Genomic DNA, 17,477 nt, shown 5'->3' on the forward strand with positions numbered 1-17,477 from the left:
AGGGGTTGGCGGGGGCACGCCCAGAAGCTTGGCTCTGATTGGTTCTCGCTCTTGTTCGTCCACTTCCGGGCTTCGAGAAATTGCCGGGGAGAGTGGGCCTGAGATGCTCTCCAAGCTCTGGCACCAGTGCACCGGGTCAGCAGAGTTCTGAAGCGCCCACTCAGGTGACATGTGACAGACTGAGTGAGGTCCCTAAAAGACCACCAGGGGCGCCCCCAACTAATGGGAAGCCAACAGCCAACACCCGGGTCCCACTGGGTGCTTGGGTTTGGCCGGTTCTGTCCATCACACATAAAGCCAGAAATTGAATCTTTGAGCTGTTTTATTCAGAGAGCCAACAATCTAAGACAGTAGTTTAACAACCTAAAGATGTGTCTTTCATCTCATCTTTAGCCAGCAGATTATGTAGGTAAGTAAACAAAGGCAGTCAGTCATTCCAAAGTTTAGTCTTGCCCCTCTGGTCAGTCCGTCAATCTTGGTTGGATTTATGCAGTTGGTGCTTTTCTCTCCATCATCCCCTCTCTGTAGCAGGGGGAGGTTTGCAAACAAGGGCCCGAGTCTGTCGTTCTTCCTGAGTCAGCTGTTTGGATAAGTTTTATGCTTAACTCAGAACACACTATCAATGTGTGTATGTAGATTCCTTTCTACAATAAAGTACAAATATGTTCTTAGAATGTAGAATATGCAGTGCCCTCCCATCAGGGCAATTTTTCTCATGTTTTGACCAGAGAAGGGCCAGAAATCTTGTCAGTGTTCCTGGGATCTGTGGGACAGGTGGGAGCTGGCCACCTAAAACTTAATACAGAGACAATTTGCATCAGCAATTGTACCAGGGCAAGGCTGAAGCAGAGGATGGACAATGGGTCAGGGTAGGAGTCTGAGCTTACCTGGAACCTGGGTTCCATATACAGAACTTCTCTCTGAAGTGATCACATTTCCTTTTCTCCCCATTTTGTGTCTGTCACTTGCAGTCTAGGTGGATATGAGCCTTGATGGTGGAGGTAGACAGCATCCAGTGCTCAGGAAACCTATTAGTCTCCAATAGGAGACTCTGAGCATGGACAAATGCACACATCCCTTCCTGGCTGTGTCTCTTCATTTCAGCCTCTGCCTTCAGTTCTAGACCTTAAGAATTCACATCTGGAACTTTTCCTGGGGCCACAGTGGGCTTCTAAAGCTACAGTGAACCTCGCCCTGCCCCTGGAGCTGTGTGGTTACACTAGTGAATTTCCCTCCTTCTGCTTCGGAGGTGAGATGATGTGTACGCATTCCTCTTTTTTGTGACAGCAGGGCTATAGCACCTCAGCCCTGGCCAGAGCATCTGTGCTCTTGCTGCTGCCACCAACACGGACCTCATTGGCTTTGCTCTGGCCTGGAAATAATATACTCCCGCTCCCACATCTGTCAGGCATTGAAGTGTGAACCAGAGGATATACAGGTGCTGAATGCATGCACTTGGCTGGCACACAGATAACCTTGCTAGATACTAGTGAGCACCAGGGGCCGGCCTGTATACTTTGCTGAGATGGATAGTGTGTACCCTGGGATGCAGGAGTACCTCTAGCATCCTGCAGACCTGGGGGCAGATGACAAAAGAGGAAGCCAGTCCCCATCACCTGAGTCCCATTTTCATACACTGCACAAAACGGGAGCTTCCAAAATTAAAATTTATTTCTCTTTCTAGGGAATGAATCCACGAGTGTGAGACAGAGGTACACAGCCCAACCAGCCCTGTATCCCCTGCCCAGCTCAGTGTTTCACCTGATTTGGCAGTCAACACAAGGATATTCAGAGTGGTCTTGGTCTTGCCAGGCTGTGCAGTATGTCAGGAGCCACAGCCTGTACACAGGAATGGCTGGCGTGCACAAGCCAACCATGGCCTTAGGTTTGTGGCCCATAGTGGGTCCACTACTGTCCAGTTTGGGCATCCCACCTAATGCACAGGAATCAGGTCAAGCCCCTCCCAGCACCAAGGGCAACCAGGGAAGCAGGCTGATACTTGAGGCAGCCCAATGCCACACTGAGCTGTAGTAGAGTCGAGCAGGGGCTACCCTGGACCCCCAGCTGACTCTGACATACACTGCCCACTCGGGGCACACGAATACAAATAAAAAGACTTCTTTGTCCTCGCTGGATTTAAGGCTTGTATTTCCTGATATTTGCTTCAGTTTGTTTTTTCTTTGATGTCAAAATTACCTGAGTAAAAAACTTTTTGACATTAAAAAAACAAAAAACCAAACCACAGACTCTCTGCAGGTAGAGATACAGCTGGCAACGCCACATGCATGTCTAGGCCAGCCAAAGGCCTACACACCTACAGGAAAGAGCTGCATGGACACCCAGCTCCCCAAACTTGCCGGCCCCAAACCCACAGTGAGATGCACTCGGGGCCAGATGCTCCTGCCGGCCAGAGCACAAGGCACAGTGAGGTAGGTAGAGCAACAGCTTGCCAGGCCCACCCTGGGGTTAGGTGTGGGGCACCTCAGTGCCTTCCCTCAGCTTCTGGCCCTTTTGGAATTAGGCCGCTGGGTCCTGACACTGTGGACGGCCCTGACGCCCATGGGTGGCCCCTACAGTGTGTGTATGGGGCTGCTGGGAAGCCTGAGCTCAGACAGTTAAATATTCTTTATTTGGGTGGGCTGGGCATGGGGAAGGTAGGATAAGCCTGGCCTAGGCCCCCATAGGGGGTGGCTTGGATGTATCTGCACCCAGGGACATCTCTGGACAGGTGGTGCCAGCTCCTCGGGAGCACCAGATGTGATGCAGAGAAGAGCCCCTGGGTGTGGTCTCTCCTTTGCATGGTCCTCCTACCGGCCTGGCCGAGCCTCGCTCACCCTCTGGAGGCAGAACTGCGCAGCAGGCAGTGATAGGACCAGGTTCATGGTTCGACGGCCCATCCAGTACAGACTGTAGCCCAGCAGGCCAAAGAAGGCAGCCTTCACGGCCAGCCGGGACACTCTGCCCGAGATGGACGGAGGGGGAACTCTGTGGGAGGGAGAGGTGTGGTAGGCCTGGCTGGAGCACGTACTCCCAAGGTCTTCCCATCTACGGGTCACCACCACGTGCAGTTGCAGGGATTTCCAGGTGGGGTGGGGAAGGCACTCACGTCATGATCTCCTGGATGTTGAGGTCGGTGCTCCAGTTTTTCTCAATGCCAGGCACATGACCCATGCCAACAACACCCACAACCACAGATGGGACGCACTTCCTGGGCTCAGCTGTCAGGGGAGGGTGAAAGTCAGTGGCAGGCACAGAACCAGCATCTAGGGAGTTCCCACCCTGGCCTGTCCATCACCATCGGAGGCGCGGGGAAGCTCGAGGCGCCGTGCAGCCTGCCGCAGCATGTAAGTCAAATAGACATCACGCTCTGAGACAATGGTTCGGTGCAAGTCAGGGAACTCCCCGATCATCTCCGCCATCATCTGCTCCAGTAGGTCCTTCTGCTTGCAGCGCTCCACATCGTCTTTGCTGAGGACAGAGGGCGTGTTGCTAGCTCAGAGGGATAAACAGGGATTTGCTGGCATACTGTGGGGATGGAGACAGCGGAAGTCTTGTGTTGCTGACTCAGGACAGGGACCAGAGCAGGTGGGGAATGTGCCATGAATAGGCCAGGGAGGCTGTCCTACCTGATTGGGTCTGACAGGAAGCACAGGCCCCAGGCCAGCTTGACCTTCTGCCAGAAGGAGAGTGCAGCAATGGCCCTCTTAAAGGTGACGGGGATGGGCCGGTCACCCAGGTGGAATTTGCAGAACGGTACCTTGCTAGCCTGAGGTAGAGGCTGGGTGTTAGGACTTGTGACACCAAGGAGGCTGCCACCAGCCCCCACTAAGGCATCCACAAATCCCTTAGGCCTAGCACCCACCTCCTTGAAGGCTTCCCTGAACTCGCCACCAGGGGCCATGCCCAGCTGCTCAGTGATGTGGGCAGACACCTTCAGCAGCAACATCTGCATGAGTCCAGACATGAGCCCATTCTGCAGGAAGAGGAACCACGTCAGCTATACTGCACAGAGTGAGTAAGGCAAAGCGGTATGAAGATCCCAGGGTGCCCTTGAGCTAGGCCCAAGCCTATGACTGGTCTCAGGCCCCTTCCAGTGGCCAGGGGCAGGCCATCCTGGGGCATGAGGAGGGTCAGACAACAGCAGGTCATCTTGGCTTCAAGAATCATTCAAATGTGTTGCCTCTGAAAAAAGTTTTCTTATAGGATGGTCAACTATAGAACTTCTCTATAGGATGGTCTTCTTTATAGAGAAGGAGCTACTGACAGGGACCACCTGACCAGGGGTCGGAGGCAGGCACAGGCTGATCCTGAGCAAACTAACAGGGAACCTCAGTACTTGCCACATCCATCTGCGGAGGGCAACATGAATGCCTAGCATCCACAGTGGCCACTGGCTGCCTCTGGTCTGGTCAGGCCCTAAGGTATGGGTCAGTCTGCTGAGATTCCACCCTGCATGGCTGGCACTTCCTTAGGAAGGATCACTCGTGAGCTGCTGCATGGACCGTCTACTCTACCTTCCCAGGAAAGTCTGGCCCTTGATTCAGGAAAGTGCACTTGGAGATAATTTATCCAATAGGAGTGTCCTTATTTACCTGACTTAGGGGATAGGCTGCAAAGTCTAGGCTGACCAAGAGATTTATTTTATTGTCTGTTTTTTAAAATGTAGCCCTGGCTGGCTTGGAAACTTGCTTTGTAGACCAGGCTAGCCTTGGATATGCACACAGAACTGAACACACAGAAATCCACCTGCCACTGCCTCCCAAATGATGGGATTAAAGCTGTGTGTCACCATGCTCAGATTGTGGAGCTCATGGGTCAGGCAGTACCAGCTTACTGCTGGAGGAACTAGAGCTGATGACGTCAGCTGTGCCCACAAGGCCAACCCACAATAAAAACTGGACACCAGGACAGTGGCCCCCTGATGGGCAGCACCTGTGCATGTTATCACACACTGTTGCTGGGGAGACTACATGCCATCTGAGACTCCTTGAGGGACGAGGGGCAGCAGGTGCCAGCCTCTCCGCTCTGTTGACCCTTACCCAGGCCCTCACTGTTGGGCCCAGCCAGCTGCCTGGCTCTTCTTCCAGTGGAGTATGGACCCTCTGTTTTAAGGAGAGTGCATGGGGGTTGGGGACAGGGATGACACATGACTGGTATTAAACCCACACCTGGCCGGGCGTTGGTGGCGCACGCCTTTAATCCCAGCACTCGGGAGGCAGAGCCAGGCGGATCTCTGTGAGTTCGAGGCCAGCCTGGGCTACCAAGTGAGCTCCAGGAAAGGCGCAAAGCTACACAGAGAAACCCTGTCTCGAAAAACCAAAAAAAAAAAAAACAAAAAAACCACACCTGATTGAATGATGATTTCTTCTTACAGGGTATCCAGTAAGGGTCTACAGTGACACCCCTCATCTGGGAGATTCGGGGCAAAAAGTGCTCAGCCTGTCTGGGACAGTCACATAAGACTCTAACACTTGTTTCCTTCAAATAAGAGGAGGCGTACGCTGCAGCTGGGGCAAGGCATGCCAGTGCCCTCTAAAAAGCAGGTCACAAGGATGTGCTCCCAAGTGTTGCTTCCCCTAGCCCTGCAGGGCTGGGGCTTGTGGAAGACAAGGGACACACAGCAATGAGGTGGGCCAGACAGGGCTCAGACCCACCACTGCAGCCTAGGAAAATAGGCTTCAGCTCTGCCCTGTCCCTGCCTTGTGGAGGATCCTTATCCATCTCCCCTTCCAGCCTCGATCCTCTCTTGGGTGAGAGTGGGCTGGCAAGCAGGGTACTATTGCGATGACCAGAAGGCTGGCCCAGGGAGGAGCCTGCCTGCCATCAGCTCAAAGGAGACTCTGGGCCTACAGAGAAGGGCAGGAGCTTCAGGCCCCTATGTAGCCTGGGCACCCAGAGCCCGTGGGGCGGCTCCTATGCGCACCTGCCTGACAGCCTGTTGGAGCTTCTCCAGGCTGACCTCCTTGGCCTCTCGTAGCAGCGTTCTCTCGTCCATCTTCAGCATGGACACACGGTACTGGCAGAGTTCCACAACGACCACATCGGGCTGCACCTCCCGGATAGTCTGTAAAGCAAGGGCCACACTCCAATAGAACTCTATCGGCACTTCCACACTGGACAAGGAGCCCACACCAGGGGGCAGCCAGTGCTAACAGCCTGTGTGGCTTCGGTGACAAATGCTAGAGAAAAAGCAACCAAAGGAAGCCACGAGACAGCTTTCCTTGTCCAAATGAAGAAGCCTAAGGCTTTGAGTTGTGGAGCAGGAACCACTACTTATCACTCCAGGGGACTCCAGAGTTAGAAATACCTGCTGCACAGGTCTTGCCTGGTTGCCCTGGACTGTGTCCCTGGAGGACAGGCGGACACATGCATAGTGCTCACCTTCACTACATCCCGCTTGCTGTCGTCACTGAAGTGAGCAGTGCCCACCACATACACCTTGCTCCCATCCTCGGCCACCAGCTGGGTCACAGTGCGTGGAAGGTTGGGCCGCTCACGCCGTCTCTTCAGCTTCATCTCCAGGAGCAAGTTGAAGGCGTCCACATCAGCTGCAACAGCAGCAGAGCCACAGTGGGCTGGGGCCTGACGCCAGGGCACAACTGCCCATGCACTGGTCCCAAACCCTGTCCAGGCCCTCAGGGAGAACTGACCCCCACTGGACACATCATCTCTGGCAGGCAGAGCACTTCACACAGCTGGCGGACCCAGATGACCGGGCAAGCCGCCTGACCACATCTGTGAGCAGAGCACTATCTGAGGGGCCCGGGCAGGAGCTCTCTCACCTCCGTCAACTAGACCCAAACTGTCATAGGAGAGCGCTGTGGATGGGTGGGGGATGGGGGGTGGGGTGGGGTGGGGGGTGGGGGGTGGGGGTGTAACCAGGTGCCCTGGAAGTGTCTCGGTCATGCGCGTGGCCGGACTTAGGGGAAGCAGAGGCTCTGGGCAAGCATAAGTTGGCAGCCAATTTCAGGATATTATAAGGCACCTGAGTGTGGTGCGGGGTTCCCGCTGCCTTTACTCCCTCCCCGAACTGGGCAGGCCACTGATGTCCCCACCCCCTTCCCGGGGCCCAGCATTGTGTCTATACCAAGTCCTGAAGGGAAACATACAGATGTTTTGAGGGTCTCCAGAAAGCACCCTGGGCACGGCTTCCGAGGCCCCTGATGTCACCACGGGTTCCATATCAGCCTGCAGAGGGAGCTCAGGTAAGTGTCCAAATACTTGGGCCCCACCCCACAGGCCGGGCACACACCAGACCTGCTGTACCTCCTTAGCAAGCCCAAGAGGGGCCATTTGCCTCAGGCCTTCCCCACGGAAGTTCTTGCTGGACTCTAAAAACCCTAGTTATCAAGTTAGGTCTCTGTAGAGAAGCAGCCAAAGGGGCCAGGGTGGCCCCACCAGGAGCCTCACTCTGCTGTGTGCAACAGCAAAAGCTATTTCTGGGCTGGGAAGAGGGCTGTTTAGAGGATGTTCCACCAGCCCCCAGCTCTCCCTTACCTCTTGAGCTGGCTTCTCCTCTCCCTCCATGACTGGACAGCAGCTTCCTGACTGATGTAGGATGCCTGAGGAGACAGATAATAGTTCTTACCCAGGGTCCCAGGGACAGGATCAGGGATCACTGTGACAACAGAATTGGGTCAGTCTTGAACAACCCTTAGGATAGGACCTTGGCCTTCCCGTGCCTATACCATTGACGTCTTCCTGCTTAAGTGTAGGTGGTCTGAGGTCTAGGGTCCTTTTGGGATGTGCCACACTGATGAGAGGCCAGCAGCCTCCGAGAGTAACATATGGATGGCTGTGCACAGGGGAAGTCTCTGGCATGCAGGGGCTTTGACCCACAACAGGCGCAAACACAGTGAAGCAAACCTGTGTCTCTGAGGAGCTGCACTGACTCCTCTGGGGTCACTGCAGGACACAGTGCTGTGGCTGCTGTCCCCATGGTGGGAACCCCGGAGCCTTTGTGACAAAGCCACTTCAAGGAAACCCTCCATTCTTTTTATAACGACGGCCACAACTGTCTGGCTACCAGCCAGAAGGACAAAGACTAAGCAAGAAGACGGCATCCGGGGAGCCAAGAGAGTTTTCCAGTTTAAAAGACCAAGAAGCCTAACACGAAAGACACTGTATTAGAAACTTGACAAGGGGCGGTATCCTGGTAACCAGTCCCTGACACTGTGGTTCCTTACTGCGTTACTGGGAGCCCCAGGGTTGGGGGCCCAGAGTGTCAGGTGGTGCAGAGGGAAGAGTAACACACTGACCAAAGAGGACAGAGGCAGCTTCAAACCATGGCCCAGCAAGGCCAGCAGACTCACGGACCTGCCAGTGGTCAGATACCGCCTACCTGGCAGTCATACATGTACACATTGTCTATGTGCCTATGTGTGGGTATGTGCAGTGTTTGGGTGCCTGTGGAAGCCAGAAGAGACAGATTACTCTGGAGCTGGAGTTACAGGTGACTGTGATGTAAGTGTTGGGAACTGGACTCAGGTGCTCTGCAAGGGCAGTTTGGCGCTCTTAACTGCTGAGCCATGTCTCCGCCCCGCCCCACCCCACCTATATAGTTTTAGCAAAAAACATGTAAAGGTATTTCAATTCCATGCAGGTGGGTTTCATGAATTATAGAAGCTATTTCCTCAAACAAAACAAAATCATCACCCATAACATATAGGTTACTTATAACAATGTTATATTTGTTTTATATATGTTGCTTTAACAAAGAAGCGTGTAGACTGTGGCTTATAATAAGTTTTGGTTTTACTCAATTACTGGGCAAGCCTCAATGAAACATTTCACAATTAGGATAAGAATTTATACCGTACCAAGCTGATAATAGAAAAATAAATAAAAAAGTAGGTGAAAAAAATGAAACGAGCGCGTGTGTATGTATGTGTGTGTGTGTGTGTGTGTGTGTGTGTGTACCAAATATGTAAACATCATCCAGCTCCAGGAGCTGAACAGTCAAGACAGGAATGCTTAGCAGACATAATGGTCCTGTCTGAAGAAACCCCTTTAAAAATGACAAGTTTACTGGAAAAATCTGGTCCTTGGGCGTAGTAATGTTTTTAAGAGGTTTTTTAATTTTTGTTTTTTTTTTTAGATTTATTTATTATGTATCCAGTATTGTGCCTGCATGTGTCCTCGCAGGCCAGAAGAGGGCTCCAGATCTCATTACAGGTGGTTGTGAGCCACCATGTGGTTGCTAGGAATTGAACTCAGGATCTCCAGGAAGAGCAGTCAAGTCAGTGCTCTTAACCACTGAGACATCTCTCTAGCCCAAGAGTTTTTATTATGACCAATTATGTATATTTGTGTGTCCGTGTGTGTTTTGTGCACACGAGTACAGTACCCACAGGGGAGAGATACCCAGAAGCCAGAGGTACAGTGGTTGTAAGCCACCAGAGGTCAAACACCAGTTCTTCTAAGAGCAGTACTTTTGGGGAGCAGTGGCGCACGCCTCTAATCCCAGCACTCAGGAGGCAGAGGCATGTGGATCTCTAAGTTTGAGGCCAGCCTGGTCTACAAAACAAGTTCCAGGGCAGCTAGAATTACACAGAGAAACCCTGCCTGAAATTTTAGAGAGAGAGTGCGCACGAGAGAGAGAGAGAGAGAGAGAGAGAGAGAGAGAGAGAGAGAGAGAGAGAGAGAGAGAGCGAGTGCAGTACATGTTCTTAACTCCTGGGTTTTGTAATATTAAGGAACTAGAATATTCTAGTTTTCCTTCAGCTACAGCAAGAAAGGATGATTCTGTTTTGATGTGTTTGAGTACCTCAGTAATGTGTACTGAGGGAAATGTGCCCTGGAAAGAGCTGGGTCAGAATGGGGTATGGTAAGATGACAGTGGTACCCCGCAGACCTGGGGACTTTCTGGGTTCATTTTGACCTACCGCTTTTGTCTGCACACTTCTTAGAGCTGTCAGCTCCCCACCCCAGCCCTGTGTCTCCTCTGGTCCTATTGTGTAAATGTGATTCAGGGGTCTCTCTGGGTATAATCAGACTTCTAACGCTGTGGTCAACAGTAAAATGGGGGCAGGCAATCCTAAGCACTGTGAGCCTTCTGCAAGAGGACCTGGAGCAGGGCCAGGGTGGGTTACAAGGCAGAGGGCAGCAGATACCCAGAGATAGCCTCTGAAACCACATGCTCCTGGCCTTATGGCGCTCCTGGCTGTTAGAGAGGCAAGCACAACTTAGCTTCCTGCTCTGCCCTAGGGTCCCCCTTCTCCCAGGTCTGGAACCTATCCTAACATGCACCCTGGGCATTTTATATAAAGATCAGCACATCTGGGCAGTGCCATTGCTGGCTCAGGGCTTGTGCATGGCCAGGACTACACTCAACCCCATGGCATCTGCTCACAGTTTCACCCTATGGGTCTCCTTTCATTAACAGAACAAAATGCTTCAAAGAAACAGGAACAGGGAAATCAATGTACTTGGACGGGGGAACCTGCCTTTCGGGACAGGGTAGGGATCGTCCCCCCAACTCCATGGAACCCCAGTCAAGGGCAGGGAGTGTAGCCCAAACAGGGACCAGCAGTGAAAAGGGAGAGTATCGCCCTTGTTCTGGATGAGTACACGAAGCAAACCGGTAGTCCTAACAGCAGCACCAGGCTGCCAAACATGAGATGAAAACTTAAAACATCCTGTGCAAGTGGGCGGGCCAGCCAGAGGCTGCAGCAAATGGGAAAGGACCACGTCGTCTCTGCCTGCCCTGCCCTCTGAGAGGTGGGGCGGCTGCAGGTCTGCAGTTAGCTCCGTAGATCTACCCTTCAGAGCTTGCTTAGGGTGCCTCTGAGCCTTTGGGGGGTATGGAGGCCACCAAAGCTGGAAAGCTGGCTCCAGACAGCTGTGGAGAGTCCTTGGCTGGTCCACAGCAGGACTGGCTTCACCTCCAGTCACCTCCAGTCCTGTGGTAGGTGGAGGAGCCCACAGGCTGGTCAGGAGCCAAGCTCTGAGCCCTTTGATGGTCAGACACCCAAACACAGCACCAGGACCCCTTGTGGTTCCCAGCCCTGGGGCACAGGCACTCATGCAGAGCAGTGCCAGTGGAGGGGGGGGAGGTCAGGCAAGAAGGCCACTGACAGCCTTTCTACACCACCTCCCCCAAGACAGAAGCCTGTGATTCTGAGTCCCTGCCACCATCAAATCTATGCATTTTCTGATCCTTTGGTTTCCTGCCTCTCAGAGGCAGTTTCATTAGTGACTAGTGCCTCCTCACCCTGCTCATTATTTCTGACTGAGCAACGGAGACAGACAGACCTCCGCTTTCATACTCACCTAAGCATTCAGCCCCTGGACCTGCACTACACTTGTTACGTGTCCTTTTCAGACACAGTCAAGCTGTGTGACCTCCTACTGCTCAACCTCCCCAGGGAAGCAAATCGCTTCATAAATCCCCAGCAGTTAGCAGACAGTTTCCAGACCGGCTCCTGGCCAAGACCACACTGTAGACTTTTGCAGGGTCAAGTCAGAGAGCTGTGATTTCTGTCAACCCGGCCTCTCACCAGCTCTCCCTGCTGAGCAGGACTGCAGGAGACACCGTTCCAGATCTGCTACCAACCAGGCAAGATGCTTCTACATGCTAAACGCCAGAACTTTCAGCATTTGCTAAATTTCTAGGGGAACTAGGCTTAGACCTTTGAAAATTCCCAGGAATCTGTGGCTTTAAGAGAAAAAACGCTGGCTCAAAGGTCAGGAAAGGTCTCTTCATGTCAGGGCTCACGGGAGGTATGGCCCTGGCATAACAGGTTTAAGTAACCATAGAGGTTCTGCATTGTATTCAAAGCCATTTCAGAAATGCTCCCCACCTGCCCAGCGGCACAGCTGTCTCTCTTCTGGATCCCACTAATACTAACCAAGTGTGTCCTACCCAAATTCACATACTGAAAATCTCAGCCTCAAAGTAATTACATCAATAGGCAAGGGTTTTAAGAGGTGAGTGGATTCAGATGAGGCCATGAGGCAGATCCCATGATGGACCTGGTGTCCTTATAAGAGACACTAAGCAGCTGTGAGAACACAATGAGAAGGGACCTCTACAAGACAGGCAGCGCCTTCATTAGCAACCCAAAAGACTAGCGTTCGACCTTGGACTCCCAGGCTCTGAAAGTATGAGAAACAGACGTTTGTTAAATTTCTTAACCCACAAACCCCTGTTACCACCCCGAGCTGACACACCCATCACGCTCTGCAATCTCTGAAAAACTGCTTCTCAGATGGCAGCTTGGCTTCCTACCCCTCGTCAAGAGCTGACCACGACCAGATGGAAAAATCTAGACAGGCCGTCATAGCGCACTCAGAAAACCAAGAGAGAAAGAAATAACAGGGTGTACAAAAGCCCTGGCCGCCTCTTGTCCGTTTCTGACGCCCGGGCACTGCCGGACCCAAGAAAACCTGCTCCAGCAAGACGTGTTTTACCCAAGTGTGGCAGAGCTGAGGGCCGGAAGAGGAAACACACCCGAGGTGAAGAAGCCTAGCCAGCCCTCCCGGGACCTCGTTTCTGTCCACCTGGAGATGCCCTGTCGGGGCCTGCAGGCTCTTGGTGGCCGTCCACTCTGCCAGAGCCCTGCTGGCATCCTGCCCACAGGCTCACAGCCACCGCAAGACGAGCCTTCTTAGGGAGGCAAGAGAGGGAGGCCCCGGGACAGACAGCAGAGTCTCACAAGACCGGCGAACCTGCAGCCCCTCCGCTCGGGGCGCACGGCAGCCTGGAGGCGGCTGCCCCACTTCTCGAGAAGCTCTTGACGTCCCAGAGCCAGCGGAGCGCCTCTGAGCGTCCGGGTTGTCCGTGGGACTCGCGAGCCCGAGAACCGAGATCTACCCCCGTCCTGGGTCAGCCTGACCCGGTGGGATGCGTGCCCCTGCTCTCCGCAGTCCCCCACCTGCAGCCCGCGCCCTCCCGCGCGCGCCGTCGAGGCGCGAGGAGTCCCCGCCCGCCCGCCCGGCCAGGCCACGGCGTACCGAGCGAGGCGGCGGCGCTCCTCAGCCGGCCTCCATGCGCGCGTCGCCGGGCTGACGGGGTGAGCCGGGGCGGGGCGGCCGGACGGGCCGGACAGGCCGAGGGTGCGGGCCGCACGGCATGCCGGGAAACGCCTCCCAGGGCCGCGCGCGCGAGAGACCCCGCCCCCGCCGGGGTCTGAGCGCAGGGCCCCGCCTACCGGCCCGACGCCCCCAGGTCCTAGAGAGCAACCCGGAGCACGCTGCGGGGTGTGTGTGTGTGTGTGTGCGCTAACCCCACAGCCAAGTCTGTGCAATGGGGCTGTGTACTTAAGGCGTCCGCACGGTGGCCTAGTGTCCAGGGAGCAGTCAGCAGCCCTGGAAAGGGACAGAAACTAGGGATCGTACGACGCGCCCTTGGGGAAACACATGCCAGGTGGAGAGGCTCAAAGGCAGGACTAAGGACCAAGTCAGTCCCCTAGGCCATCAGGGCCTCGCGAGTTCCGCTGCGTGTGGCCGAGAGTCTGGAAACGGCGGGTTCTCTGGGTGGGTGGCGCCCCAGTGATAGCCTCCACCAGTGCCCAGGCCTCCGGGTATTCAGTCTCCAACTGCACCTTAGAACGGGACAGGGGGTGGGGCCAGTTGGCCCACTCAGGTCTCCAGGCTGCAGAGGACTGTTGGTCCTCCTGCCCAAGGTTGGTGAATGGATGGGAGGAGCCAGGTGGACCCAGAGTGGACATTTCTCCATTGAGTGCCCCAAGATGAGCTACTGTGGGGGTCGGACAGAGACGACCCAGAGCAGGCCCTGACACAGACCTTCCAAAGAGGGAGTAAGCTCTGCCTAGTTCCCAGCTGCCCCTTCCAGCCCTTTCGGATTCCAAGAGGCGAGAGGTTGCAGCCCTGGCCTTGGCTTTTGACATCGGTCCTCTGAATGGCCCTTCTAGAACCTGGCTATTGTCGGGGAGTTAATCCTTTCTGCACCAGGCAGGGTTCCCTCCGGCAGGTGGTTACACATGGAGAGGTCCACATGGAGACTACTGGCAGGCATTTGCTGCTCTTCTTGTTACCATCTCCTCCATACAGCTTCTCGATCCCCCAAGGGGCCCGGCTTTCAGGTGACCTCTGCCTTCCCTGCCCCTTAGTGACACCCATCTTTGTTCTGGGGAGTCTCGGCTGTGTCCCTGTGGTTCGCTACTTTTTTTGCCTGTGCTCCGTGGTCACCTCTCCTCTTCTGGCCTCCTCAGCCACACTCGTGCGGCTCAACAGAAAGAAGGCAGCAGGGATGGGCTCGGAGCGGAGCCTGCCACCCACTCTGCCTGCTCACAAAGCACCCACGAGGAGGTGACTCTCCCGGTTCCTGTACTGTTTGAAAAATCTTACTGCTAGGCTAGTGTCAGGAATGGGCCTGGATTCCAGTTCTGGTTGGCTGGGATGGTTCTCCCCCAGCCTGTCGGTTTCTGTGGGCAGACCACAGTGCCATGTCCCGTTTGCCCTGCCTAGGGAAAGAGGGAAGAAGGCAAGAGGGTGGGCTGACATTGAAAGTAGACGCCGGCCCTCAAGGGCCAGAATTCTGTTTTGGCTAAGTGGCTGTTGGGGGAAGGAAGGTGATGAAAACCAGAGATGCCCTCTCACCTACTGGTGTCTGCAGGGGCCAGAAATAGGAAATGGTGTCTGGGGGACATGTCTGGCCATGCTGCCAGGGAAACCATGGCAGATCCCCAGCTGGTAGAGCCTGGGCCTCCCCTATACCTTAGGCTTTGCTTGGGTGAACAGCGTGCTAGCTGAGCTCTGCCTTCGACCAGCTGTTCCCAAGCATGCTTTTTGTTCCAGCAGGTTCTGTTCCGCCACAAGGCGAGTGGGTGACTTATCACAGAGTTGGCCACATGGGAGGCCCCTTTGTTCAGCAGAGCAGCCACCGGAGGGGCTTTTTGAGGTGAGCCATGCGGGGAGCCAATGCAGGCAGGTGAGGCTTGCAGGGAAAGGATTCCACATGGCCGGAGGCGCCCAGAGCCCCTAGGAAGGGAAAGGAGCTTTCTGAAGCAACTGTGAGTACACAGCGTGGAAGGCCTTCCTGGGCTCCCAGTTAGCTTTGAGGGGCACAGCAAGGAAAAGGTCAGGTGTGAGAACGGCAAAGACAACCTGAACCAGACAGGTCCCACAGAAGCGGAGCTGAGGCAGAGGCCAGAAAGGGAGCCCCCAAGTTGGCAAGGGGCTCAGCTCAGGGTGACCCCAGGGATCACGACTATTCTTTCTTTGGGACCCTGGCCATCTGCTTCCGGGAAGGTCGACTAGCTAATGGGAACATGGAGCCAGAGGACACTTCTGAGGAGTAACGAGATGGTAGGATGCCCAGGACCCCTGGGCAGAGAAAGGTATATAAGGCGTGAAGAAACAGGAACTCACTCTCTGTCTGCTTCTGCAGGACACTGACTTGAGCCCCTTCCCCAGAAGCAGCCCCTTGAAGGTCAGCACACAGAGACAGCATTGTTGACTCACGGCACCGACCTCTTCCAGACAGGACTCTTCTGAGAGGTCCCTCTAGGCTTAGTTCAAGAATAGAGGTGAGAAGTGGCTGCTTTATTGGCCTTGGTTCTCCCAAAGAGCCAGCTCCAGTGGGCCCAGCCTCTCCCATGGCCTCTTCTGCTCTGTATAAGCTCTGGGACAGCATGCCCAGACACTGTCTGAATTTTCTATGGTACTTCCCATCATGAACAGGGAAACAGGGCCGGTAAGGAAGGTACAGCAGATGGACTTGGTACCACGCAGACCAGCGGCTCCCAACCCCCCTGAGCCAAGCAAGCCCCTGGGTGTTCAGGCTGAGCTGTAGGGAGTGGATATAATACATGCAGGGTGGACTATATGCCATGTGCAGGAAGCAGATGGGTATGTGAGCAGAGAGGGCCAGGGAGCAGGAAAGACGCCGGCACCCCAAGTTTTCTTGGGTTACTCTAGCTGCCGTGCCTGCTCATCATCGTCAAGGGGCCAATTTGTGGGTGTGGGCCGTGGCACCGTGGCTCATCTTCTCCAGGGGAGCAAGCAGCCTGGAGGCAGGCCAGCTGTTCTCCCAGGGTTCCGTGGGGTCTCAGAAGCCCCTCCTTAGAATGTGTGGAAATGGTGCGTACTGCCTGGAATCCCAGGGATGGTGTCCAGCATCAGCTTAGGGTGGGCTTTCTGAGGACGGGGTGCATTTCTGTATTGTATTGTGGTTTTTGGTTTGACTTTGAGACAGGGTCGCACTATGAGGCCCTGGCTGTCCTGGAACTCACAATGTAGACGAGGCTGGCCTCAAACTCAAGAGATCTGCCTGCCTCTGCCTCCCAAGTGCTGGGATTAAATGCTGTGGTGCCACACCTGGCTGTCTTCTAGAGTCTCATCTGCCGACTTGGGAGCTTTGCTGGCTCTGGACAGGTGCCTTTCTTCTAAGGCAGAGCACTCCCCAGAGTGGGCAGGTAACACTATGTGCAGTGCCCGTCACTACCCCTTTCCCACAGTCTGGGCCACTATCCACCAGTCCCAGTCACTCCAAGGCAGGAATTAGGCACAGCCTGAGTCCAGCAGCCACAGAAGCTATCCACACTGGAGGATCCTCCGTCTCTCACTTGCCCGATCAGTTCCTTCCTGGGGATGGCTATCTCTCTGCCAGCCTCACCCCGGTATTCCTTGGTGTGACCCTGTGTGATGTGGGATGTCCCCTCTACTGTCTGTGAACAAGAAACACCTTTCCTATGGTAGGTGTCTGAGCTGGAGGTGTAAATCAGCAATAGAACACTTGCTTAGCATATGCAAGTCCAGGGATTGGTTCCCTGTATCTCCCAACTAAACCAGTGGCAGGGGTCCTGTGATCTGTTTTGGCCTTAAGTGGATAATAACAAAACATTTTTAAAACGAATAATCAAACCAGAATGTGGTCTCTGCATGGTCAGCATGCTTAGGCTTGGACTGCGGCAGTGGAGGACATGGGAACATTTTGCCCTGCCCACCTCAGGGTTGTCCCATGGCTAGGTAAGCTTTCAGGAGGCACAAGCCAGGCAGAGGTGGCTGTTCTGACCTCAGCTGAGCCTCTCTCTTTTGATATACGACCTATGCCCCCGAATGTCTATGAATTCCTGGCCTAGCTTCCTCAGTCACCTGTCTTCAAGGACTCCCTTGTTCAAACCCACATGGTCACCTACCCTGGCCTGCAGGGCATGCCGCTCTATAGGGCCAGTTTTGTCTAACTGAAAGCTGGGCCTGAGGTTGAAACTCTATTGTGGACCTTTCTGATGAACATGGTAAGTGCATCCTGACCACAGCCAGGACCTACCAACCAAGAACCCTTCCCGGATCCTGCCAGCTCTGTGGTCCCTGGTAATGCACTTAGCAGCGCCTGGGGCCAGGCAGGCTGTAAGTGGTGGTTTGAAGAACGGCCCCAGTACGCACATATATTTGAATATTTGGTTCCCAGATGGTGGGTTGTTGAGGAAGGCTTTGGCAATGTGGCCTTGTTGGAGAAGGTGTGTCCCTGGGGTGGACGCTGAGGTTTCAGCAGACAGGCCCACTCTCTCTCT

At 54.4% G+C, this 17,477-nt stretch overlaps 1 protein-coding gene across 2 annotated transcripts; it reads right to left on the reverse strand.

Annotated features, from left to right (window-relative positions):
• Nucleotides 1-304: 304 nt before the first annotated feature.
• Trabd (TraB domain containing) lies at nucleotides 305-13,069 on the reverse strand. Of its 2 annotated transcripts, none has more exons than XM_028869150.2 (10): nucleotides 12,955-13,069; nucleotides 7,498-7,562; nucleotides 7,110-7,188; nucleotides 6,382-6,548; nucleotides 5,924-6,064; nucleotides 3,863-3,973; nucleotides 3,627-3,766; nucleotides 3,296-3,468; nucleotides 3,107-3,218; nucleotides 305-795 (listed from the first exon to the last, which is right to left on the reverse strand). In XM_028869150.2, the coding sequence occupies exons 2-10, from the start codon at nucleotides 7,525-7,527 to the stop codon at nucleotides 714-716; spliced, it is 1,035 nt and encodes a 344-aa protein (XP_028724983.1). In that variant the 5' UTR covers nucleotides 7,528-7,562; nucleotides 12,955-13,069; the 3' UTR covers nucleotides 305-713. The 2 variants fall into 2 exon arrangements, with proteins under 2 accessions (XP_028724983.1, XP_028724982.1); XM_028869149.2 differs by lacking the exon at nucleotides 305-795 and adding an exon at nucleotides 2,118-2,985 and having other exon boundaries at nucleotides 12,955-13,068.
• Between the last annotated feature and the right edge of the window lie 4,408 nt (nucleotides 13,070-17,477).

This window comes from Peromyscus leucopus, chromosome 20 (genome assembly GCF_004664715.2).
Source record: "Peromyscus leucopus breed LL Stock chromosome 20, UCI_PerLeu_2.1, whole genome shotgun sequence".
Lineage (NCBI taxonomy): Eukaryota > Metazoa > Chordata > Mammalia > Rodentia > Cricetidae > Peromyscus > Peromyscus leucopus.

Bases quoted from the DNA above. Each gene is read 5' to 3' on its own strand.
- Trabd (XM_028869149.2), bottom strand. From the start codon at position 7,527: ATGGAGGGAGAGGAGAAGCCAGCTCAAGAG. The intron at 6,065-6,381 runs GTGAGCACTATG...CTTGCTTTACAG, and splicing joins GCAAGCGGGATGTAGTGAAG to ACTATCCGGGAGGTGCAGCC. The intron at 2,986-3,106 runs GTGAGTGCCTTC...TCCCTCCCACAG, and splicing joins AACATCCAGGAGATCATGAC to AGTTCCCCCTCCGTCCATCT.